The sequence below is a fragment of the Petaurus breviceps genome, unplaced genomic scaffold, assembly GCF_028583685.1.
Source record: "Petaurus breviceps papuanus isolate PSGF00001 unplaced genomic scaffold, PetGlider_PUasm1.0 178, whole genome shotgun sequence".
NCBI lineage: Eukaryota > Metazoa > Chordata > Mammalia > Diprotodontia > Petauridae > Petaurus > Petaurus breviceps.
This window is the reverse complement of record NW_027185777.1, coordinates 25,638,310-25,660,886: the sequence shown is the minus strand read 5'-3', so window position 1 is coordinate 25,660,886 and position 22,577 is coordinate 25,638,310. Positions and strand designations below refer to the sequence as shown.

Here is a 22,577-nt window from a genome sequence, read left to right as displayed (position 1 = left end):
CGTGCAAATGTTAACTTTTTTATTACTGATTTTCCTTTTTGATTGTATCTGTGATCTCATTGATGTGAAAACTTCTCTCAGTGACAATTTCAGTCCTTTCCCTACAGGTTGGGGGTCTTCCTCTATATCCCTTGGCATTGTATGGTGACCCATGAATTGTGGGAGTCACTCCATAAGTAATATAAGTCAAATCAACAAGCATTGATTAAGTTCCTGCTATGTACTAGGCCCTGCTAATAGCTGGGGATGCACAGGAAGAAAAAAAATAGCGCTTGTCCTCAGGGAGATCATAATCTAGTGAGAGAGACAACATGCAAACAACTGTGTGCAAGTAAGATATGTACAGATTAAATTGGAGATAGACCCAGAGGGAAGACACTAATGTTAATTAACTGGATAATCCCTCACTGTTTCTGTATGTCTGGTCCATCTTCCTTTCCAGCTGTTCATCTCTAATGAAATGATGATATGAATAACGCCTTACTCTAATATGCTTTCTGTAATTCTACCCTGCTTATAATATTTTCCATAGAGATTCTTTCTTTTTAAATATGCAATTCCTCTAACCTTTTTATTTAGATCTAGTTAAAAAAAAAAAACAAGGTGTTTTTCCATCATCCATATTCTAGTCATTATTTCCATACTACTAAATCATCATCATCACCATCATGGCTCACATTTATATAGCACTTTAAGCATGATATAATCTATAATCACTTTAAACACATAGGGCACTTAACAGAACACTTCATCTATATTATCTTATTTTTCCTCACAATAATCTTGGGGTGCTACGATTATCCTGATTTTAAAGAGGAGAGAACTGAAACTGAGAGTGCATGCCATTGTCACATGAGATTCCAACACAGATCTTTCTAACTCTAACTTCAATACACTGTTCATCCAAGCTACCTACTTGCCTACCATCACAATGAGAGGAGTAAAAATGTCTAGTTAACTTTATAATCCATACTCTGTGTATTAGTATCAACCACCAATATTGTTTTATATCATATTCTCTATTTTCTCTTCTTTATATATTTATTTCATTTTTAATTTATGAAATAAAACAAGGATTTCCATAACCATAGAATTTCTTTAAAAAGATGACTTTTCATAAAACTTTAAATCTGTTATATACAGCTTGAGAATTGTTGATTTTGATCTATTCTTTCTGTATCATATTTGCAATCCTTCATGGTATCTTTTGCTATTTTGTTTTAGTCACTCAGTAAACATTGGTAAACACCTACTATGTGTCAGACACTGTGTTAAGTATTGTGGATATATAGACAAAAGACAGCTTTTGAGGAGCTCCTAGTCTATTTGATTATTTTCTCCAAATCATAGGATAAAGGCCTCTTTAACTGTTAAATGTCCTGCCAAAGATGTTTTTCATGGTCCTTCTAAGAAACCCTCCAATTCTTTGTTTTTTTGAGTCAGTAAGACAGGGCAGTGGGGGTTAAGTGACTTGCCCAAGGTCACACAGCTAGTGTGTCAAGTATCTGAGGCTGGATTTAAACTCAGGTCCTCCTGGCTCCATGGCCAGTGCTCTATTCACTACACCACCTAGCTGTCCCTTCATTTCTTACTAAGACCCCATTATTCTGGTAAACTGCCATTAAGAAGAACAAATTCTGCAATTTTGTATCATCGAAGTAGCCTGCTGTTTACTTTACATATCTTCCATAGTCTTCCAAAGTCATAATTTTCAACCTACATAAGGCATACAAATTATACTCATGGTGCCAAGTCCATCTTTTCTCCCTAGATCGTTAAAGTTAATAGATACCCATTTTCATTTTCAGTTAGTTTCTGTTCCCATAAATAGATAGCTTAGTGGATAGACAAATAGCCATGAAACCAGGAAGACTTGACCTCAAGTCACTCCTCTGATACATATGTGACTGGCAAAAGAAATAACTATTCACTGCTTTGAGCTACTCTGCAAGCCTAAATTACAGAGGAGGTACTGACCTGCCTTAAAAGAGGAAGTTTTCTTTTCCAGGGTGTTCCCTACACTGGAGATATTACAGTGTCCTTTTGTCTGTTCCTTTTGTCTGTTCCTATGGGCATCAGTAAAACGAAATAATGATAAGTGTATTTGGTAATTCTTATCAACCTCTTTTAAGTCTCAAATAGGTGCTTTCAGAACTTAGCACACCCCCCATTATCTATGTGAGTTTGACATATGATCATCTCTGTTATACTCAATAGATAGGAACTCCCTCTACATGAATCCTCAGGCTACTAACACCTATGAATATTCCTTGGAACCTCCTATGTTGCAGCTTCTTCAGAAATTCCAGATTCATTTTGGGTGGGGATAACCTTACATAGATCATTCACCCTAGTGATATCAGATATAAAATTTATTTTCTTCTGCAGCATTGTATAAAAAAAATTTAAGCCCCCCCCCTTTTTTTTTTTAGTTTTTCCTGTACATTCTTCAAATACTTCTTTTTGGCTTCCTTTGAAGCTTATTTCTCTCCTAATGCCTTATTAATCCTTTATCCTCTCTAGTAAAGTAATAGGTAAGAAAGATATCCCTCCAGATTTTTCATCCTTTTCTTCTCACAGGAAGATGATTTGTACACAAATGAATGAAAGTTGGTGACTCACTAAGGCAGGAGGAAAAACAGCAAATACTTGGAAGGGCACCTTGATTTCCATCTGTCCTGCAGCAAAAGCTCATCTGTTCTTCTTTGCGCTTCTCCCGGACACTCCTCTTTAGAATCTACCTTGCTTGCAGCACACACATTGACTTTGTTGTCTATAGATTTTCTCTTTATGTAGTCTATAAGCTGTTTGAAGACAGAGACTATTTCTTTTGTTGCTTTTGTCTAATAAAAATAACAACTACCAATTTTCATATTGTGCTCTCAAGATTGCAAGGCACCTTAAATATCTCATATTATCCTTACAACAATAATTGCAAGTTATGCCAATATTCTTAACTCCATTTCACATGGAATTGCAGCTGAGAAAGCTTAGGCAACATATCCAGGTTTACTCAGCTCATAAGACTGATTCAAACCCAAATCTTCCCTATTCCAGGTCCAATGCTTTGCCTACCACACCTCCTGAATAAATAACTTTTGGAAAAAATAATAGCCTGCCTCATACTTCTATCATCTTAGAAGTACAGTTGTCCTTGTAGACAGTCGGCTATAACAGAATGAATATAGGGCTTTGAGTCATAACAAGATTTTTGATAGTAAAAAAAGTAAATAATATTGGTGGTGAAAGGAAAAGAAAGTTTCATAGCCTTTAGTTAGTATTGAAACACCAAGAAGTTTTCTCCGTATTGTTTGAAACACAAAAGCCAAAATCTCCTTTCAACTTCTTGGTGAGCTAGTGCTGTGGCTGGCCCACTGAAGCATTTACAAGCTTCATTTGTAGCATGGACTTGAATTTTAATCAAGCTACATTTGCATCTGGTGAAAACAGCAATTAGGTATATCTTAATTACAGAATGACTGTACTGAATGATAGAGGTGCAAGTTTCTTCGTGTCATACCTTCTTTAAAAAAAATCAACTTGAAATCTACTTATCTGTCTATGTAATCACATGAAAAAAAATCCCTCATAGCTCTGAACAGAAGAGGTTAGAGATATTCATCAAAAATGACTCTTTGCTTGTGTGAAAAGAAATATACTTTTTTATTTGCAGCCCAGCTGTGAAAATAAAACATGTATAAAGAATAAGCAAAAATGGAAAAGGAGAATGGAAGCTTATAAAAACGTATTAGTTCAACACAGTAAAAATCTCAAATGTATGGTCATAATTAATTCTTTCTAAGAGCATCGATAGGTCAACTCAATTTGTTCCTACATCATTACTAATGGATTGCTAGGTAAATATGTTTTATGGGAATCCTTTTCTATATTTTATGAGTGACTGAAAATATTTTTTCTTATACTTTAATTATAAAATCTTCACAAAATTCTAAAATATGATTCATATAAGTTGTAAAAATTCTGTTGACAATAATCAAACAAAACTTTAATAAGAAAGTATTAAGTGTCTGAGGTCAAATTTGAATTCAGGTCCTCCTGACTCCAGGGCCCATGCTCTATTCAGTGTGCCACCTATCTGAGCCTAAGTTAAAGTTTTTAATAATCATGATGATATTGTACTTATTCTTCAATAAGGCAAGAGTGTGAAGAGGAAAAATTCCGATTTTCCCATTAGATGCTTTTCTTGCTTAAAACTTTTTTTTAATCCTGACCTGTGATTTAATTGTTATGGGGAACTGGAAAAATCATTGCAGGTCAGCATTCATTGCAGTTCTTCAAGCTTAAGGAGCTGCCTGAAGTACTGAGAGGTCAGGTGACTTACTCATTCTCACACGAGAACCTGAGTCCAGGTATTCTGTCTTTGAGACTGATTCTTTCTCCACTACTCCATATGAAGCACATCTAATCCAAATTTTAAATGAACATCTTATGTTTGTATGCACAGACTGAAAAGTAAAGCCACATATTGTTAAATACTATTTTTTTAATTAGTTGGCATTCAAATGGATTAGTTAAATCATTTCTCCCCCCAGAAGACTTTCTATGATAATGTGTTATCTAAATTAGAATGTTTAACATAAGCACAAACAGTCTTCAAAAATGCAAGGATCATCGGAAAGAGTGCTTCCTTAGAGGAATAAAATGGGCTTAGTGGCGTTTGATTTTTACCAGAGATATTAAAAGAAGAAAGTCACTTTCAGTGACATTTGACAAAATATTAAAGTTCAACCTTTCTCTTTTACTCCTTATAAAAAATAGCACATGTACCAGTGAAACTGCAAAAGTACATATGCATATTCATTTATATGCATATATACACACATATACACACAAAAACAAAAGCACACATTTTAGCATTCGTCAATATACATCATTCATGTACACTCACTTGTGAAAACAAACTCTTAATTCTATGACAGAGCCAAGTTCAAACATATGGTCCCTCCCCAAATCCTCCTTTCATACCATTGCCAAAACTATTGTATGGAAAGATAGAGGATTATTCTGTTGCTATTGATTAAGAATTGATTATGTTGCATTTCTGTTTAAGTGCTGAAGGACCATCATTTAGCCTTGAGTGGCCAGTGACTTTGTTTAATATTTGGCACCCAGTCCTATCAGAAGATTTGGTTCCTGCTTCCAAATGATGACATGAAGACATAGTCATATAAAGATACCTTTAACAGTTAGAGATTTGGAGGAAAGGGAGCTTTCTCATTGTTTTGGGAAATTCTCTCTCCCAATGCAAATTGACAGCTCATCTGCAACTTACTGTTTTAGAGAACTGCCTTTTTGTGGTTTACCCTCTTGAAAGAAATCACTAATTTACTATGACTGACCAAAGTACATAAATAGACTCTGTGAGTTTTGTTGAGAGAAAATACAAATGCTCAGAGAATAAAGAAGTTTAGATATTCTTTAGGGGTTGAAAGAAGTGATAAATAGGTTTGTTTTACTGGGTGGAAATCATGAGTTAATATGTACCCTTATATTTGTCCCATATTTATCATGTAAATTTTTCAGTAGAGCTGGGCTTTTGAAGCTATATTTTTATTCCTAGGTTCTTTTAGCATAGTGGAATTGAGTCAAAAATGAAGGTAATTCATTTTTCTATAGAAGTGATTATTGATAATGATGATGAGGAGGAGGAGAAGGATAGGTGATCTTGTAACAAGTTTAGTCCAATCCAGTTTATTCTGTTTAGCCTCATTCAATAGCACCACAAGGGATATGGAAGTTGGTATTATAATATGTTTTAATTTCCCTTAGCATTTATGTGAAGATTCTGTAAACAATAGAGCTCTTTAGATTTCCGTTTGAAAGGTTCAATCTGCTTACTATATATGCCCATGATCATGACAGCTCATATTTATAAAGCGGTTTAAGATTTGCAAACTTATAATAGCACTAAGTACAGGAATTATCTGCATTTTCTGGGTGTGAAACCAGCCTGTGAGATTTTAAGTGATTTACCGATGATCACACAGTTATGACATTCCCGATTCAAGACAAAGTATTCTCCCTCCAAGTCCAGGATTGTATACTTCTATACACATTTGACCTATGAAATATTGTGGATCATTCTACACAGTTCATTCTATAGCCCTGAATATATATATTCTTTTCTAGCAATATATACCTATAGAATAACTCTGCTGAAAGGAAACTTTATTTCAGAGATGAGAAAGTCAAGATTGAGAGCTTTTGACTTGCCCAATGTCACTAAGTTATCTAGTTGGGAAATTGAGACTAGAAGACAGCTCGCCTAGCTACTATTTGAGAGTGGTTCCTAAAGATTTTAAAACTGAAGAGGTTCTTAGTAACCATCTTGTCCAATTCATAAGTGAAAAGATCCCCCATTATCATACACCGGACAAGTGTTTGTCCAGTGCCTGCTCGAAGACCTCCAATGAAGTTGAGTCTAATACCTGTTAGCACAGCTCATTTCACTATTAGACTGCTCTAATAGGGCATTTTTCTTGAAATCATATCTAAAAATTTCCCAAATAATGCTTATTACTATTAAAATAGCAAGGTACAATTAATAGCCAGGTAATAATTATACTACCTTGTAATTGAATAGTGCTTTCTACTTTATAAATAACTTTTTGTTCATTATATTATTTGATCCTGATAATAATCCTATGAGGTACCTATGTAAACAGGGCATTATCTTTATCATTTTATAAATGAACAAGCCTAAGCTTAGTGGGAAACCAAGACCGTAGAGTTTATAAATAGTAGAACTAGCATTAGAACTTGGATCTTCTAAGTTTTGGGCCAGTAGTTCTTCTGCTATTCTGGGGGTGATAGATGTGTTTTTCTCCTGGACAAGGTATTTGTGAAAAATAGATGATAGTTTATTTAACTAACTACAGTATGGTGAATTGAAATCTAAATGAAATTAAGCAAAGCAATAGTCAAGAGTACTGACCTTAATGGATTCATTGGTCTAGGGTTCCTGCTCTTTGTTGATATAATACGTTGACCAAAGCATTTCACTTTGCTGAGTGTTAGCTTCCTTATCTATACAAAGAAGGGGATAGATGTAATCAGTCACAAACTTATATTAATCAGCAGCTATGTGTCAGGCACTGCAAATAAGAACTGGGTATTCAAAGATCGATTTCATGGGTTCTTTCCAGGGTAAATATTAGTAATTTCATAGTCTCCACTCTTAGCCAAGTCAACTTGCCCTGCTCTGATCTGAAACTAGTTTTTTTTTTTGAACTACATATTTGTCACAAGGTAATGTGGCATGGTAGAGAGACATATGACCTGGGTTTAAGTTTCATCTTTGAAAAGACATACTTGCTCTGTGAACCTTGCATAGCACTTAACCTACCATCTTGCATTAGTAGAGGAAATTTCCTCATCAAGGAGTTTCTTATGCCAGTGAAATTACAGGTCTAGCCTCTATCCTTAAATTTCTTGGAAAACATAAATCTGTGCTAACTCACCAGTTGGAAAGACAAAACTCAATCCCAAACCTGAATAGACAAATTCTTTGCCTTGGGTCTCCATGACCAAACCATCTAATCATTTGATGACCCCTGGTCAAAACAATCCTAGTCCATAAATATTGAAAATTATTTTCTCTTCATCCTTTTTTTTTTCTAATTGACCATCTCCAGAATCATATTTATCATCCTTTATTGGAGGCTTTTAGGGTTTGTTTTTAACTTATGAATTGTCAAGGAGAGATTTTAGGCAGTTCTCTTGGTGTTTATTTGTGATGCAGTTTAGAAAAAATCATTCATGGATTGATTTTTGACATTAATCAAAAAGGAACCTCAGTGCTCTACTGCTAATGTGAAATTTCATCTTGCTGTTTTCTTTCTTTCTTTCTTTTGTAAACACAGTGATTGCCTTGGAGCATTTGTTGCTAGTTCTGGGCCTTTGCTGTCATTTTTCCCAATACAAAAATCTATTTGAGGGCCCTTAAATGGACCTTTAATATTGTATTTCTTCAAGGTCAAATTCTGAACTGTGTGTGATACTTCCATGACTTGGTTAACATCATGCAGGAAGCTGAAATGTGCACCCCATAATTTCTCCATGAGATAATCAATTTATAGATGTAGATAAATCATCTTGGCAATCATTTGTATTTCTAGGTCTCTCTGTTCATTTGCCAAAGATGGCTTTAGATTGACTGTTAAGGAGTGAGACTTGGAAATGAAGCAGGAAGATTAGCTTGGTTTTATGGAAGAAAGAGAAAAGAGTCCTATGCTCTGCAGACTCATGCTCCAGCTACAACTTACTGACCAGTATCACTGTGTACACTATGTACCAGAAGTACAAGTGGACACATGTCTAGGAGAATCCAAGCCATCAGGGAGGAAATAGTTCAGCACAGGTCCCTGTACCCAGGTTCCATTTACCAGTAACTGACAAAGGGAGACTAACAGTGAGGGACAAAAATGGGTATCTGCCATACATGAAAAATCACTATAGATGTTATGGCCCTCAGTGACAAGTTGAGGGACTGTTTGGAATGAACCAGAATGCGCTTCCTTTATTTCTCATTTTGACACACTCACAGGGGCAATACCCAGGAGTCTTAGCTTCTCAGTGATTCATGCTATAGGACTGTGTTATCCTATACAGAAAAGGAAGTCAGCATCATGCTTTCATTCATAAATCATCTCTTTCTATATTACAATAAAGGATAATAACTCCCATTTATATAGCAGTCTAAGATCTCCTGTGAAGTAGGTAATGGTGGTATTATAATCACTTTACCAGTGAGGTAATTGAAGGCAGAAAGGTCAAGTAACTTCAGCTAGGGTCTCACACCTAAGAAACATCAGAGCTTAGATTTGAATCTCTAGACTCCAATTCTAGCATGCTTTCTTGTTTACCGTATTGAATCCCATTACCAGAGTGAAGCAACATTCTTCATCTCTACTAACAATATTATGTTCAGATAAAATATGTTTGTATTTGCACATTGGCTTACACGCATACACATATACATGTAGTAGTAGGTATACACAACTAATAGATTCTTACTGCCCAATATGTTTTGTCTTCCCCTATTAGAATATAAGTTCCTTGAGGACAGACACTGTCTAGTTTGCTTGTATGTGTATCCTTGTATGTGCTTATCACAGTGTGTGGCATGCAGTGTGTAATAATTGATTTTTCATTGGTTTGCTTCACACAGGGGACAATGGCAGTGTGACGTGTGTCTCCTGACAAGTTTGTAAACTAGAGCAGCCGTTTTGTCTGAAATGATTTGAGCAGCATACTAAACAAAGACAAAAGTTTTCGTGTGATTTTAACCTGTCCATCTTTTGTCCATTCTCCTTTAGCACAGCCCCTTTGCCCAAGCTCTGACAGCTTATTGTGTTTTTCTTTCCCTTTTTTCTCCCCAGTGGAGGAAGACACAGAAGAAAGTTCAAGATCAGGAAGAGAATCTGTTTCCACAGCAAGTGACCAGCCATCCCACTCTCTGGAGAGACAAATGAATGGAAACCAAGAGAAAGGAGATAAGACTGATAGGAAAAAGGAGAAAACTGGAAAAGAGAAAAAGAAAGACAGGGATAAAGAAAAGGACAAAATGAAGGTCAAGAAAGGGATGCTGAAGGGTTTAGGAGACATGTTCAGGTAGGTACTATCCCACTAAGGACCAGGACAACAAGGACAGGGAATGAATGCTATGTTAATGAGAAAATCCTCCTTGTTGCAATAAGGAAAATGTTCCCTGTGCAGTCAGATTGTGGTGCTTCTGTCATTCTTATTCTTAGCTCCTGTCTTTTCCTTTCACTATCTTAAGGATTCCACCTCACTTCCCCGAGACAGTTTTAGTAACTTTAAAGATGACACATTGCCAGCTGTGGTAAGTTACTGCTAAGAGAGAAGAGGGACAAATCCATATCTGAGTTATGAAAAAAACTCAAACTTCTTTGGAGACAAAGGTCTACCAAGGCATGATTTGTTCTTTCTTGTGTGAACAATGGCTCATTATCTAAATTTTGCAGACAACTTGAGTTAGTGGTTGCATTTAAATCTACATTAATAACAGGTTTAATAAAAAGGTGCAAATAGAACTTTAATTAAGCTATGTTGATTAATTTAATGGCTTTAAAAGTAAGTTCTGGCTGTTTCTTGATGGCTGTTTTTGTGTCCTTGAATTATGTGGTCAGATTAGTTAGCATATCATTTTTTACAGATCACTGCTCAACTGTAAAAGTGACAAGTTGTTCAGAAGTTGCACGGAAACTCTGTCCCCATAAATGTTCATACGAGGCGATTTATAATAGCCAGGCATTTTATGTTAAATATAAAACTATAAAAATAAATTAAGCTCCTAAACGTAGCAGGATCATGTTTTAAAATAAAAAACATACAGTGTTGCCTTTTCAACTCTTTAGAGTAGCTGCCATGTGTTATGATTGCATTTCTGCTAACTTCTCTTTTTGACATTGTGAGCACTAGTTCTCATTTCTGTAGTTTCTTTATGTGTTATCCCAAGCCTGGTCTCCTTATGTTTTTGCAAATTATTATCTGTCCTATTGAAAGGACAGATCCTGCTGCAACAGAGGAGCCAATAGGCAGATCAGCCTTAGATCTGATGGGATCTAATAAGTAATGTTCTTGTATGAAGGGAACTGACTATAAAATTGATAGCATGCATCCTTGTCTAATATTAGCACTTACATCATAAATTTAAGTATTATTTGTATTTAATTTAATTTTCTAATGCTTCAAAGCATTCATAATTTAATTTTTTTTTCAGCTGAGATTTTCTTACTCACATGCTGTTTCCCCCGAATATATTTTCAGACAGATAATCTTTCTTCATTATACCACGTGACCAAGAATACGTATGGGATGGAATTGCTGTAACTCACACTTAGTTTCAGTTTCTCTTTTTTAGCCAAGGGGCTTTTCATTTCATATATGCAAACTGACATCTCATAAACTGTAACCTACACAATCCACAGGAATAAAGATGTTTCCCATCAATTAAAATCTAAGGAATTTGTACTGGGAGCTTCATTGACTTGCAGTATAAAATAAAGAGTTCCCACTAGAGAGCATACATTTCTCTCTCTTCAAAACAGACTCATTATTTCCAGAGATTCCCCTGAAGATTCTTGTCAAAATGTAAAGGTATACATATGAAGATATAAAAGTCTTGGGTTTATGGTGTTACTATTGTAGAAATAAAGGAAAGCCCTGAATTTTCTCCAACTCAGAATTATGAATGAATTAGAAAGGAAGTATGGCTATGACTTATCACCTGATTTGGGATATGTATCTTAAATGCAGCTCTCTACTTAAAGGGGCAACAATTTGAGAAGACTGAATATTTTAAAACACCTGTGGGCAGTCAAAATTACACAGCTCTTTTCTCCCTACTAAATATTACCCAAGAAAATGTGCTACATGAATAATATGGCAGCATGTTATATATAGCTAGAGTCAGAGTTACATTCATTAAAAGAAAAAAAAATTGTCCCACTTCACTGAATTAGGGACCAATAAATCCCTGCCAAACTCACTATTAGGGACAGGTTTAGAAACTAGAGGTTTAGTTCATGTTAAATTCTGCTGTTGTTTTGCTTCCATTTAAGACTGACTGCTAAGAATTTACAGAAAACCATACATTTTAGGCTTTATAAAATTATAAGAGCTTTCATGCTGTGCAAAATATTCCTTCTTTTGGAAATGAGCTCATAACAATACATTAAACATAAAAAGGACATTTAATGATATTGAGGAAACGGCAACTTCTTTTCTTTATCATTTGGCACTACTCATTGACAAACTTAGGTAAAGCAAATTTAAGTTTGGCAAAACGCTTATTACTGTTGTCCTGATCAGTAATGAGGTATCATTATATATAAGAGAAGTTTTTACAGCTACATCCAATTACATGGGGACTGACAAATATTGTTCTCTGTATTCTCAGGTTAGCTTGTATTTGTATTGTGCTTGTATTTCCTAGCAGAGCACTGGATTATAGTGGCCTAAAACTGATTTTCATCTCTTCCTTCTTGTTTACTACTTTAATAAGTCTTAGATGTGGTCTTGTTAGCATGATAGAAATAGTTCATTAATCATACATTTGCTTTAAACTCCTTTGTAAATCCCTTAGTATAGTTTATTTGTGACACTGGGCAAGGGTATTCTCTCTGAGAATGATTCAAAGATCTTGTATTTCTGTTACTAGCAACAGAAGAGGATAAAGGGGCAGGGAGGATGAATCTGGGCATTGTAGCTGCCTAATCCAATTTACCAAGATGTGCATTAGCTCTTTACTCTGCTTGAGTCAACCCATCCATGAGAAATTCAGTCTCCTTCATTGCAAATTGGTTTCTTTTCTAAGCTCTTATAGATTGTTAAAGGGAGGAAGTCAGTTGTTTTTGGTTGAATCTGGTGAGAAACAAACAGCAGGCCAAATGAATGTTGTATTGCAGATGGAAATTGGATCAGAGGGGAAAATATGGTACATTCAAGAGGTTTATGCCTGGTTTATATAGAAAACATGTTTTCCTCCTTCACACGTTGAATGGTATTCACAGAAAATGACTTAATTATTGATAAACAGCTCTAGGAAAGAATGTTGTGAGTCAGATGAATCATTCGTCTGTTTATAAATTATAGAGGTTATGAAATGCAAAAACCTGCCATAATACAATTTTTAAATCTACAGTTGAAACCCATAAGGCAAGCAATACAAAATATAAAGTATACAGTTATCTGTGTTAATTTATCCATGTCATACATACAGAATCTTTAGCTCCATAAGGAGCTGATATTGCCTTAGTAACAATTATTTTGAATATGGGGCCTTCTGTATCACCATCATATAAGTTAGACAGTAATCATTAATATAAAAATTGGAATTTTCAGTAGAGTGAAATAGTTGCTGAATTTTCATATATGTTTGATTTTTTTTAATTTACATTCCTTATTATTTGATATTCTAGGTGTTTTTTTTAAGTCAAAGAAGATTCTCTTCATTAATAAAATGAAATGTTCATATGTAAGGAAATATATCACTTTCAGAAATACTTTGAATTCCACGACAATTTAGAAATTTCATCAAAGTAGGAACTACATGTATACTTCAAATATCAGATATGATATATCATGTCTTAAAATTTGCTTATTAACGTGCAATTACTACTAATGAGCTAATTATTAAGTTTTTTTATGTAGCTCGTTTTTAGTTAAACTCTACTCATTCAAATAAAAGAGCAGAGAATCAACCCATTTAACACAGTATAACCTCTTCCCCTTCCCTCCCCTCCCTTTTCTCGTCTGGAAACCATGTGTATAAATTGATGTTCTTTGAATGAGAAACTTGAAAATTTAGAATTTAACTATTTAAAGTGACTTCTCCAGTAAAAAACTAACATCTCTACTGGGAGAAAAAAATAATCTTGCTGTTTCCATTTCATTTTTACTCCCTTGTATGATACAAATAGGTAAGAAAAAAAGCTCACATCACAGAGGAAAGCCAATGCAAATGCAATCTGTCCATATTACCATTAAGACTGGATCCTGCAATTACATTTAAAGTGATTACTAAGAGAATTTGAATCATGGTTTCATACAGTTCTGTAAGAGGAAATAGATAATTCAGTTTGAAACCTTGTCTGGTTGAAATCAGATCCACTTTTGTCTATTTTTTCCTTTTTTAAACTCAGTGAATGTAGTATATGTGATCATATTCAAAGATTTAATCTATATAACTTTGAATTAAATATTTCAACATATGACTGGGCATTTGGGAAAATAGCATACACAAATTACAGTTGTCCTTCTTACTTCTCGTTCTTACTAATTGTGTGTCTGTACCATGTTTCTCGTTTAGCATTGCCAAACTGATGCCTGAGAAGAGATGAACAGCAAACGAGATTCCAAAATGTCTTGAACAGCACATATTGCACAGATTTTTTTTTTCAAAAAAGAGAAACAACAATAAATCTACTTTTAATGAATTTTTAGTGGCTGTTTACTAATTTTGTTACGACATCAGCCGTCTTCATGGTTTAATGATTCCCGTGCTTATCAAATCTATTTGATACTCTTTTTTAATTGAATTTTAAGGTTTGGGGGTGGTTTAGTTAATGCTCAAAAAAAAAAAGAAGACATGGTTTTTACTCTCATTTTTATCTGTCCTCTTTCATGGTAGAAAATGAAAATATTCTGACTGCTAGCCTTTTAAGGAATTAAGCTAAATTTTTCCATAATTAGTAATTACATTACTGAAATTTTGTTGTTGATTATGTTGTTGAAAACTAACCTCCAACTTTCCTTAGGTAACACTTTGGCAGAAAGGGAAATAGAGACACTGGGTAAGTGGGACCCTGAGTTTATAGTGATCATTAGAGTTCAGAAAAAAAAGATATGATAGAGCAGGGGTTCTTAGCATTTTGAGGGTCATGTACCCACTTTAATAATCTATGAACCAGTTCTCAGGATAATATGTTTAAATGCATGAGATAAAATATATAAAATTATAAAGGAAACCAATTATTTTGAAATGCAGTTATTAAGTTATTTTTTAAAAAGTTCATAGATCCCAGGTTAAGAATCCCTGGTGCAGAACTCCTTAGATTTGGAGACTTCCCTTTCCTGGAGTGTATTTGAGGGAAGGGAATCTGAAATGCACTTAGGCTTAGACTATGATACATACAATTGTACACTGAAAGCAAAAGAAATGGTTCAGGGTATGGTACAATTATTCGGCAGATCAATTAGTGGCAAACCCAGAATGTAAAGAGACTTTCTAGCAAAGAGAATGAAGATTCTTGTCATCAGTTAAAGGCAGGGACCTGTAAGAAAGCTCTAATAATCTGCTGAGTATTGAATCAAAGCAATGAAAATCTGGGGCTGAGAAAAGGTGAACCAGCAGGTTCTCTGAAGGGTAGAATTACCATGAAGGGTATATTACCATGGGCACAAGGCTTTCCAGGGTCATTTGGAGTAAGGACATAAACTCTTTTCACCACTGCTTCTAAGAAGTGACTACTTTGCCAAATTTTTTGAACATTGTTCTAAGCACTATGGCAAGCATATCCCATTCTGCTCTTGTGGAAGACTGAAACTCACTGCCTAGTCATGAGAAGCCTTTAAAACAGAAGGTATTAACCCATACATTATTCATTACCATTCTGGATTTGGGACAGAGACAACATTTAGCTGTCTCCATCTCCCAAGCTCTAGAATGTACACAGAATTGCTTGCTAATTAAAAATAAATGTAAAAATGAAAAAAAAATAACAGCCTAATAAAGAGTATAATGGAACTGGATTGTGGTCCTATTAAAAGTGCTTGCCCCCACCGTGGCACAGAAGTAATTCTTCCCAGTCCTCCCCAAGTGAAACCCCTAAATGTATTGCGGAAAAACAAGCATTAACATAATGGTGTTTAATTGTTCGTTTCTGGAAACATCAGGAGTTATAGTTATTTATGACTCAGACCTAATTGCTGTGTATGTGGTCTTAACATGATAAGTTCCTCATTGCTAACTAAGTGGCATCACATGGAAGGCAGCAGTGATTTAAGGAATGTAGTTAAAGTAAGTAGGTAGTAAACTGTGTGCCTTTTCAAATGAAATACTGAAAGCAGTACTATGTAATTGTTAAGGATGAAGCTAAGGGAGTTTTTTTTTTTTAACATAATCTTATATGCCTCCCCTTTGTTGATCTGAGAGAAGATACTACTGTCTTCCATACATCTTCAGTGTGGATTTTCCTGAATTAATTCTTGGATTTGTAAATACAAAATAGACTTAGTGTATGTTTTTTTTATTGATTTGAATTGAAACAGGACTTTATGTTTTTAACTTCTAGAAATGTGCCAGACTGACTAGTTGGCAAAGGCAAGTTCATGGGAGACAATAACATTCCCCTAGTAGTCTTCTTTTCCTTGTTAGTAGTTTTAAAAAGACAACCTCTGACATCTTCCGTCCTGTAGCTGACTGCCACGCAAGCCAAAGGAGACAAAAAGCATGACAGCTGAGCCTTTCTAAGATCTTTTCTGACATTCCTTAATGTTTTTTAACATTTCTTTTCCATAGACCTGAAGCATGAATATAGAATGCTGGTGTCAAGGATGACACCTTCTTTATAGTCTCTGTAAAGCAAACCTTTTTGTAAAGGAAATTTTTGACAGTTCTGTGATTCTAAGTCAATTTCAATTCTAGAACCGTATGGAAAATGGGAACTTTTTTCCAGTAATTGACATGAAAATTGAAGGCTAGTGACTATTCACTCTTTCTAACAAAATAAAGCAAATAAATGCTATCACATCACCAAAAGAGCTACTAGATGAAAGGTTCTGTTAATGACAATCACCACAACATACACAAGAAACACTTCTCTGGATTTTGTTTTTGTACTAGTAGCAAAATGGCCAAAATATGGTATTGCTTCTAAATGCATTTTCCCCATAGTCACAAATTCTTTCAGTTCAAACAATATTTGTGTACTACTCATTTCATGCCATTTTGCTCTTCTCAAACATGTACCCTATACTTGATATATATAACCAATGGAGAACTGCCCTTGAAGCAAGGGAGACCTGAGTTCAGTTCTGCCTCAGACACAGACTGTCTTTGTAACTCATGGCAAATCAGTCAATATCTCAGTGCACTAAATGACTATAACTTGCAGAGTGGGTGCACATCTGCATCGTTGTATAGTTTCCTCACTTGAGAACTCTCTAAATTAGTAAAATCATGGGTCCAGTCCCTATTTCTAATTGCTCCCCCCTTCCCAATTATAATAATAATCTTTTTATGGAATTCTTTTATCATAGTTGAACATTGATCCTGTTAAAATTTGAAATATCTATAAAAAACCTGACCAAATCAAAAGCAAAGATTTCATTAATCATTGTATTGTTTCTTATAGATAGCAAAATTTTAAGTTGTAAGCAATTGACTCTGCAGGAATGCCTAATTTAAAACAAAAACAAACAGTCTATGATCTTTTAACATGCAAATTCACAGTTAATTCTTGGAGACACCTTGTATTTTATTTTAAGTTTTCACAGTGGATTTTCTACCATATCCCCTTTGTAATTTGAAGGGGCATTACTAACCTGATTGATACCTGTGGGAGGCTGAAGAATGATCAATTTTAAATTCCCTACCCCTAATGATTGTTCTTTGACTTGGGGCTGAAGCTAGTGTTTACTATACATTTTGCTGCTCATATTGTTCTGATGTTAAACATCTCCATACCCTTAATCTGGATTATTTTAAATATGTGGGAAAATAAAGACAAAAAATCCTAATTATTCCTTTCACTGCTTCTATATATTTAAAATCCCAAGCTGACAATTTGGTGGAATTTGGGTGGGGCAAGCAGGCGAATGGTCTTTAAATGTTCCTTACCTTTATGTAGGCCTGAATCAGGAGGTCAGTCTATATCGTTTAATACTTAAGATATTACATACTTAAGAGGTTTGTCCCTTAAGATTCTAAATTCTTACCTGATTGAAGATCTTGTTAAAAATTGCGTTGGGGAAAATTGAGGCCCCTAAAAGTCATCACTAAAGTATTCTACTAATCTCTACTTTGTGAAAATGTCTACTCTTATGCCATCTTCTCCATGTCTTCTAAATCATGAATCTTTTAAGGTTTTCTTTTTTTCTGCTCACATAAGGACAAAACTACTTAATGGCAAACAGAGTGGTAGAAAATTAGTACTGGAGACCTTGGAACATTGCCTTTAGTACCTAGGGCTTGGAAATATGGTATTATTAAATGAAAGCAAATGCAATTCTTTTTTTAATGGGTGTTTCAGTATTCTATCCCTGAGGAAAATGACTATTTAATTTACTTTTACCATGTCCCATCCTAGGACTGAGCAAAGTTTTGAGTCGATCTTAAGCATTCATACTTAACATCATAGAATTTCTTGTTTAGAGACCTTGGAGATTATCTAACTCAGCTCCCTCACTTCATAATTGAAGACACTAAAGTCCAGAAAGGTCAATAAGTTGCCTAAGGTTATGCTTAAAATAAAGGATCTAGATACTTTTTCTGTGTTAATTTTCCCAGTTGGCTCCTTCCCAACCTCATTTTTTTAATTGCAAGAAAATTGTTTGCCAGTCACTTTGGCCACTGTCACAAGACATACTCCTAAGTATAAGAGTTGTTTAGATTTCTCTGGGTCATTCTCTTTTGATGGAATCTTCAAAAAGACTAGGTTGCTCTAGGAGATTAATTACTTAGACTGAAGTTGTCATTTATAGGATCTGAGAAGACTCTGTAGTGCCCATTGCCCTTTTTAGTACCCATTGCCAGACTGTGGTATCTTCCTTATTCACTTTTTGGAATTTGTTACTTCTCAATGTAGGAATTTTGATTCCCTATCCCTTATCAGCTTTTACAATCTTTCCTTTCCCTTCCTCAGACTTTCTTTAGGTTCCCCAGAACCCTTTAGTCTTACCAAAAAAAGTTATGCCTTTTACTCTGACAATTTAAAATATCTTTTATGGCAGTCATCTCGCATTTTACAGAAATAAAACTGATTTCTTCTCATTTGTTTTTGTTGTGTTGGATACTGTGTTTCCCTGTTTTTTCCAAACCATCTGCATAGAAGCTTTGTCTTGTTCCATTTCTGAATTGCCACCCTAAGGCAAACTAGTGATCTTCTCTTTCTGGGGTCCACCATATTGGAGCCAGATATAGGCTAAGTCTTAGCCATATTGCAGCTCAGAACTCCCAGACACAAATAATCTGCCATCCTCATTCCATCCCTACTTTCCACTTCCTCAACAGCAGAGAATCAGGCGCCACTACACCTGGACTCCTCTTGTTTCTAAATGGATGACTTTATTTTTCTTGTCTTTATTTCTTACAGTGTACCTACTCCATGTCCTTTCCCTCACAGTGCTAAAAACAGAGTTAGAGTTTGAGAAATGCTTATTGATTATTATCCACATTTTTAACAACTTCAAAATTTTTTATTCTCCACAACTGTCCCAGTGGGATTTTAAAAATATCCTATATCTTTAATACTTAAATAATTCCCAGCATCACTCCATCACTTACTCTGAGTAGGTTTGATAAAACTTAAGTCACTACCTCCACATTTTGGAACTGAAATAACTCTCTGTTTCCCCCTTTTATATCTCTGAGCTACCCTAACCATATTATCTTCAGGAGACAATTTCAGCTTTAATTCTGGAATTGCTAGAATGTTCTGGGAATGCTCCTGATATGTTGTATTTTTAACACAGGTAGTTTGTTCCATGTTTGAGAAAATGGGAGTGTGTGTTTGAGTTAAACCATCCCATTTTCTTTCTGCTAATTGAATATTTGCATAAAGTGAGATTTGTTCTAGCCACATTGTCAGAAAAGAAGATCCCAGGTTCAGTTCTGGAATTCTTAGAATTTTCTAGGAAAGTGGCTGATATTTGGATTTTCTTTAACTCATTAGATTTGCTATTTGGAACACATGCAAATTTTAGTGATTGAGTGGATTTTCTGCCAAAAAGTTTTTTTTAAACCCTTACTATGTGTGTGTAAGTTATTGTACTAAGTACTGAATACAAAGAAAGGAAAAAACCTGACCCCCTTTCTAAAGAAACTTGAATACTAATATGGAAGACCACATACAAATAACCACATAACCAATAACAGCCAATAACCAAATATATGTATAGAAGATATATACAGTGTTTGTATATATACACACAGACGCACACACACATATATGTCTACATAGAAGATCTATAGATACAGTATATATGTCTACACAGAAGATATATAGATAGATACAGTATAATTGTCCACATAGAAGATATATAGATAAATACAATATATGTCTACATAGAAGATAGATAGATAGATAGATAGATAGATAGATAGATAGATAGATAGATAGATAGATTCCAAACATAGTGGATACACAGTGCAAAAGCATGGAATCAGTAAAATAGGAAGAAGTAAGCTCAGAAAGGGCTTTAAATGTCAAACAGAGAATTTCATATTTGATGTTAGAGGTAATAGAGAGACATTGAGGAGTGGTTTGTAGCATGGCCAGACCTTTACTTTAGCAAAATCACTTTATCTGAGAAAAGAGGAGTGTGCGCATGATTTAATCCACTGATTTTGGTGTTGATAATTGGGCAGTTGTATAAAAGTGAGGTTTTGACCCACTATTATAGATACAAAAGTGATAAGAAGAAAACCAATCCTCTTTTATTTCAGGAATGTAGCTACAGTCACTTAGCACAAAATGGCGCAGTGGTATGGTGTATGTTAAAGTCGTTTAAGCAGAACACTCTTCTCTGCTCATCAGAGAGTTGTCCCTGCCGTGCCAGCTTAAGGGTGAATGCCCTCCAATAGGCTTTATTTGACTAGTAGGCAGCATTCTTTCAGGATACTCAGGTAAGTATATTTGCAAACTAGCAGTAAAACCTCCTGATGGGCAATAATACTTCAGCACTTAATGATGAGTATAACATTAAAGATTAGCTTTTACAGCTCCTCTGCAGATTTGCTCACACAAACTATAGGTAGAGAGCCAGAGAATGCTTCAGCTTATGAAGTGAACCTTGATGAAGTGAATTCCCTAGATAGGTGCTTCTGGCAGCAAAGGCAGTTACCTGATGCAGGGGTGACTTTTGTGTGCTTCTTATCCATGATTACTTCTCAAGGGAGCAACTTCATTTTCTTAACATAAGTCCCTTCCTGCTCCCATATTGCACTGTCAACTGCAATGTTAGGCAGCGTTGAAAATAAGCACCATAAATATACCAGTCCCCATAAAATGTTACCAGTCCTACACACGAGTCACATGGGCAATAAAATAAATGCAGTTGGCACTTTATTACTCACCTGAACAAAAAAAAAAGTGTTTCAAACTATAGGCCAGAGGTTGTTTTCAGGGCTAGCAAAGTAGGATGTACAATGATTTTTTTAAGCGTTGTGAGCTGATAATGCCCTTGCTAAAAAAAGTTCACACAATGTATGCTCCAAGACCCAGTTCTTTTTGCAAATATCAAGAAATTATCATGGATTGATTTCAGTTTTTAAAAGTAAGCTTTTTTCTCTTTATTTTTGGAGAAAAAATTATCCAATAAAGAAAGCTTCATAATCTGGGATATTTATGTTTATAATAACAAATGTCAGGATAGTTGTAGCACCAATGCAATATTCACAGTGCCAACAGTCACATTAAATATACCTGAATAGTGCTTGATCACAAAATATAACAGACTCTCCATATAGAAGACAGATGTTATCAATTGCAGATTTTTCATATTTTGCTAATTATGAGGGATCATTGGATTACATTCTCCTTGAAGTCAGGGACTGTCATTTGACTCTGTATCCCCAGCACTTAGCACAGTACTTGGCACTGAGTGTGCACTTATTAAATGTGTATTGGATTGATTAGGAACCACAGTCAAGTTTTGATTTAGCTATTTTAAGAACAAACTGTAATGCCAAATTCTTAGTTTCTTGGATTTGCTCTAACTCCTTCATCTCATTCCTTCCCTAAACTAGATCATTGTTTACCTTTGGTAATTTTTGACCCAACATTGTATTATTTCCTATTTTGCTGATTCAAGCATATAGTGTTGTGTGGTTTCCATGGTTCCCCCAAGACAGGGATGAGGATGATGAGTCTTGATAACATTTGTTACTCTAAAGCAGCAGCCCCATTCCAGTTTCCTGTTTGTAAAATTTCAAAAGTCAAATGAGTCACTTGGTTGGCTTGAATATCAACTTTTAAATTATCTTTTTTTTTGTAAAAGCATCTTATAAAGCAGGAAATCTGTGTATTATTTTTCTATTTATTCCCCGGGGTCTATTTGATATACAGATATATGGATATTACTAGTTTTGTACTCCCATCTAAAATAATCATCCCTGGTTTGAAGAATTCTAAACTTGAATATTTTCAGGGTGTCATTATTTACCTTTTATAATGCAAATGTGCATTATTTAAAAATTAGCAAAATAGGGGGTGAAACAAACTCTATCTTTTCAAAACTATATTTATTTTTTTTAATTAATAAGCATTTATTTTCTCTTCCTGTCTTCTCCCATTAGGAAAAAAAAAAGTCTAGCAATGCAAATGCCCACATTGTCTGTGTTCAAAAATATTTGTCTTGTTATGCATATTTAGTCCATTGCTTCTCTTTCAGGAAGTGGGTAGTATTCTCGAACATATATCCTTTGGAATCATGGTTGATCATTGCATTAGTCAGAGTTCTTTAGTATTTTGAAGTTCCTTCATTTTATAATGTTGTTATAGTATAAAATATTATCCTGATTCTGTGCAGTTTACTCTGCTTCAGTTTGTATATCTCTTTCCAGTCTCCTCTAAAACTTATCCCTTTCATCATTTCCCATAGCACAATAGTGCCATTAATTTTATATACCACATTTTGTTCAGCCATCCCCCAATGAATGGCCACTCCCTTAGTCTCCAGTTATTTGCAACCACTAATTGAACAACTATACATATAGCCATGTGTGTGTATAAAATATATATGTCCTTGCCAAAGTAGAGGTCCTTTGCCTCTTTCTTTGATTTCTTTGGAGTATAAAACCCATCCTTTCA

At 34.8% G+C, this 22,577-nt stretch overlaps 1 protein-coding gene across 20 annotated transcripts in view; it reads left to right on the top strand.

The window, feature by feature from the left end:
• The window catches only part of PARD3 (par-3 family cell polarity regulator), a 739,747-nt gene that overhangs the window by 506,949 nt on the left and 210,221 nt on the right, over window positions 1-22,577 (top strand). For 18 of the 20 annotated variants that reach the window (XM_069086491.1, XM_069086485.1, XM_069086482.1 and 15 more), the window contains one exon: window positions 9,402-9,633. In XM_069086491.1, the coding sequence (XP_068942592.1) occupies window positions 9,402-9,633 (232 nt within the window). Of the gene's footprint in view, window positions 1-9,401; window positions 9,634-13,855; window positions 13,983-22,577 lie in introns of those variants that run through there. The other 2 variants (XM_069086493.1, XM_069086488.1) reach the window with 1 other exon arrangement.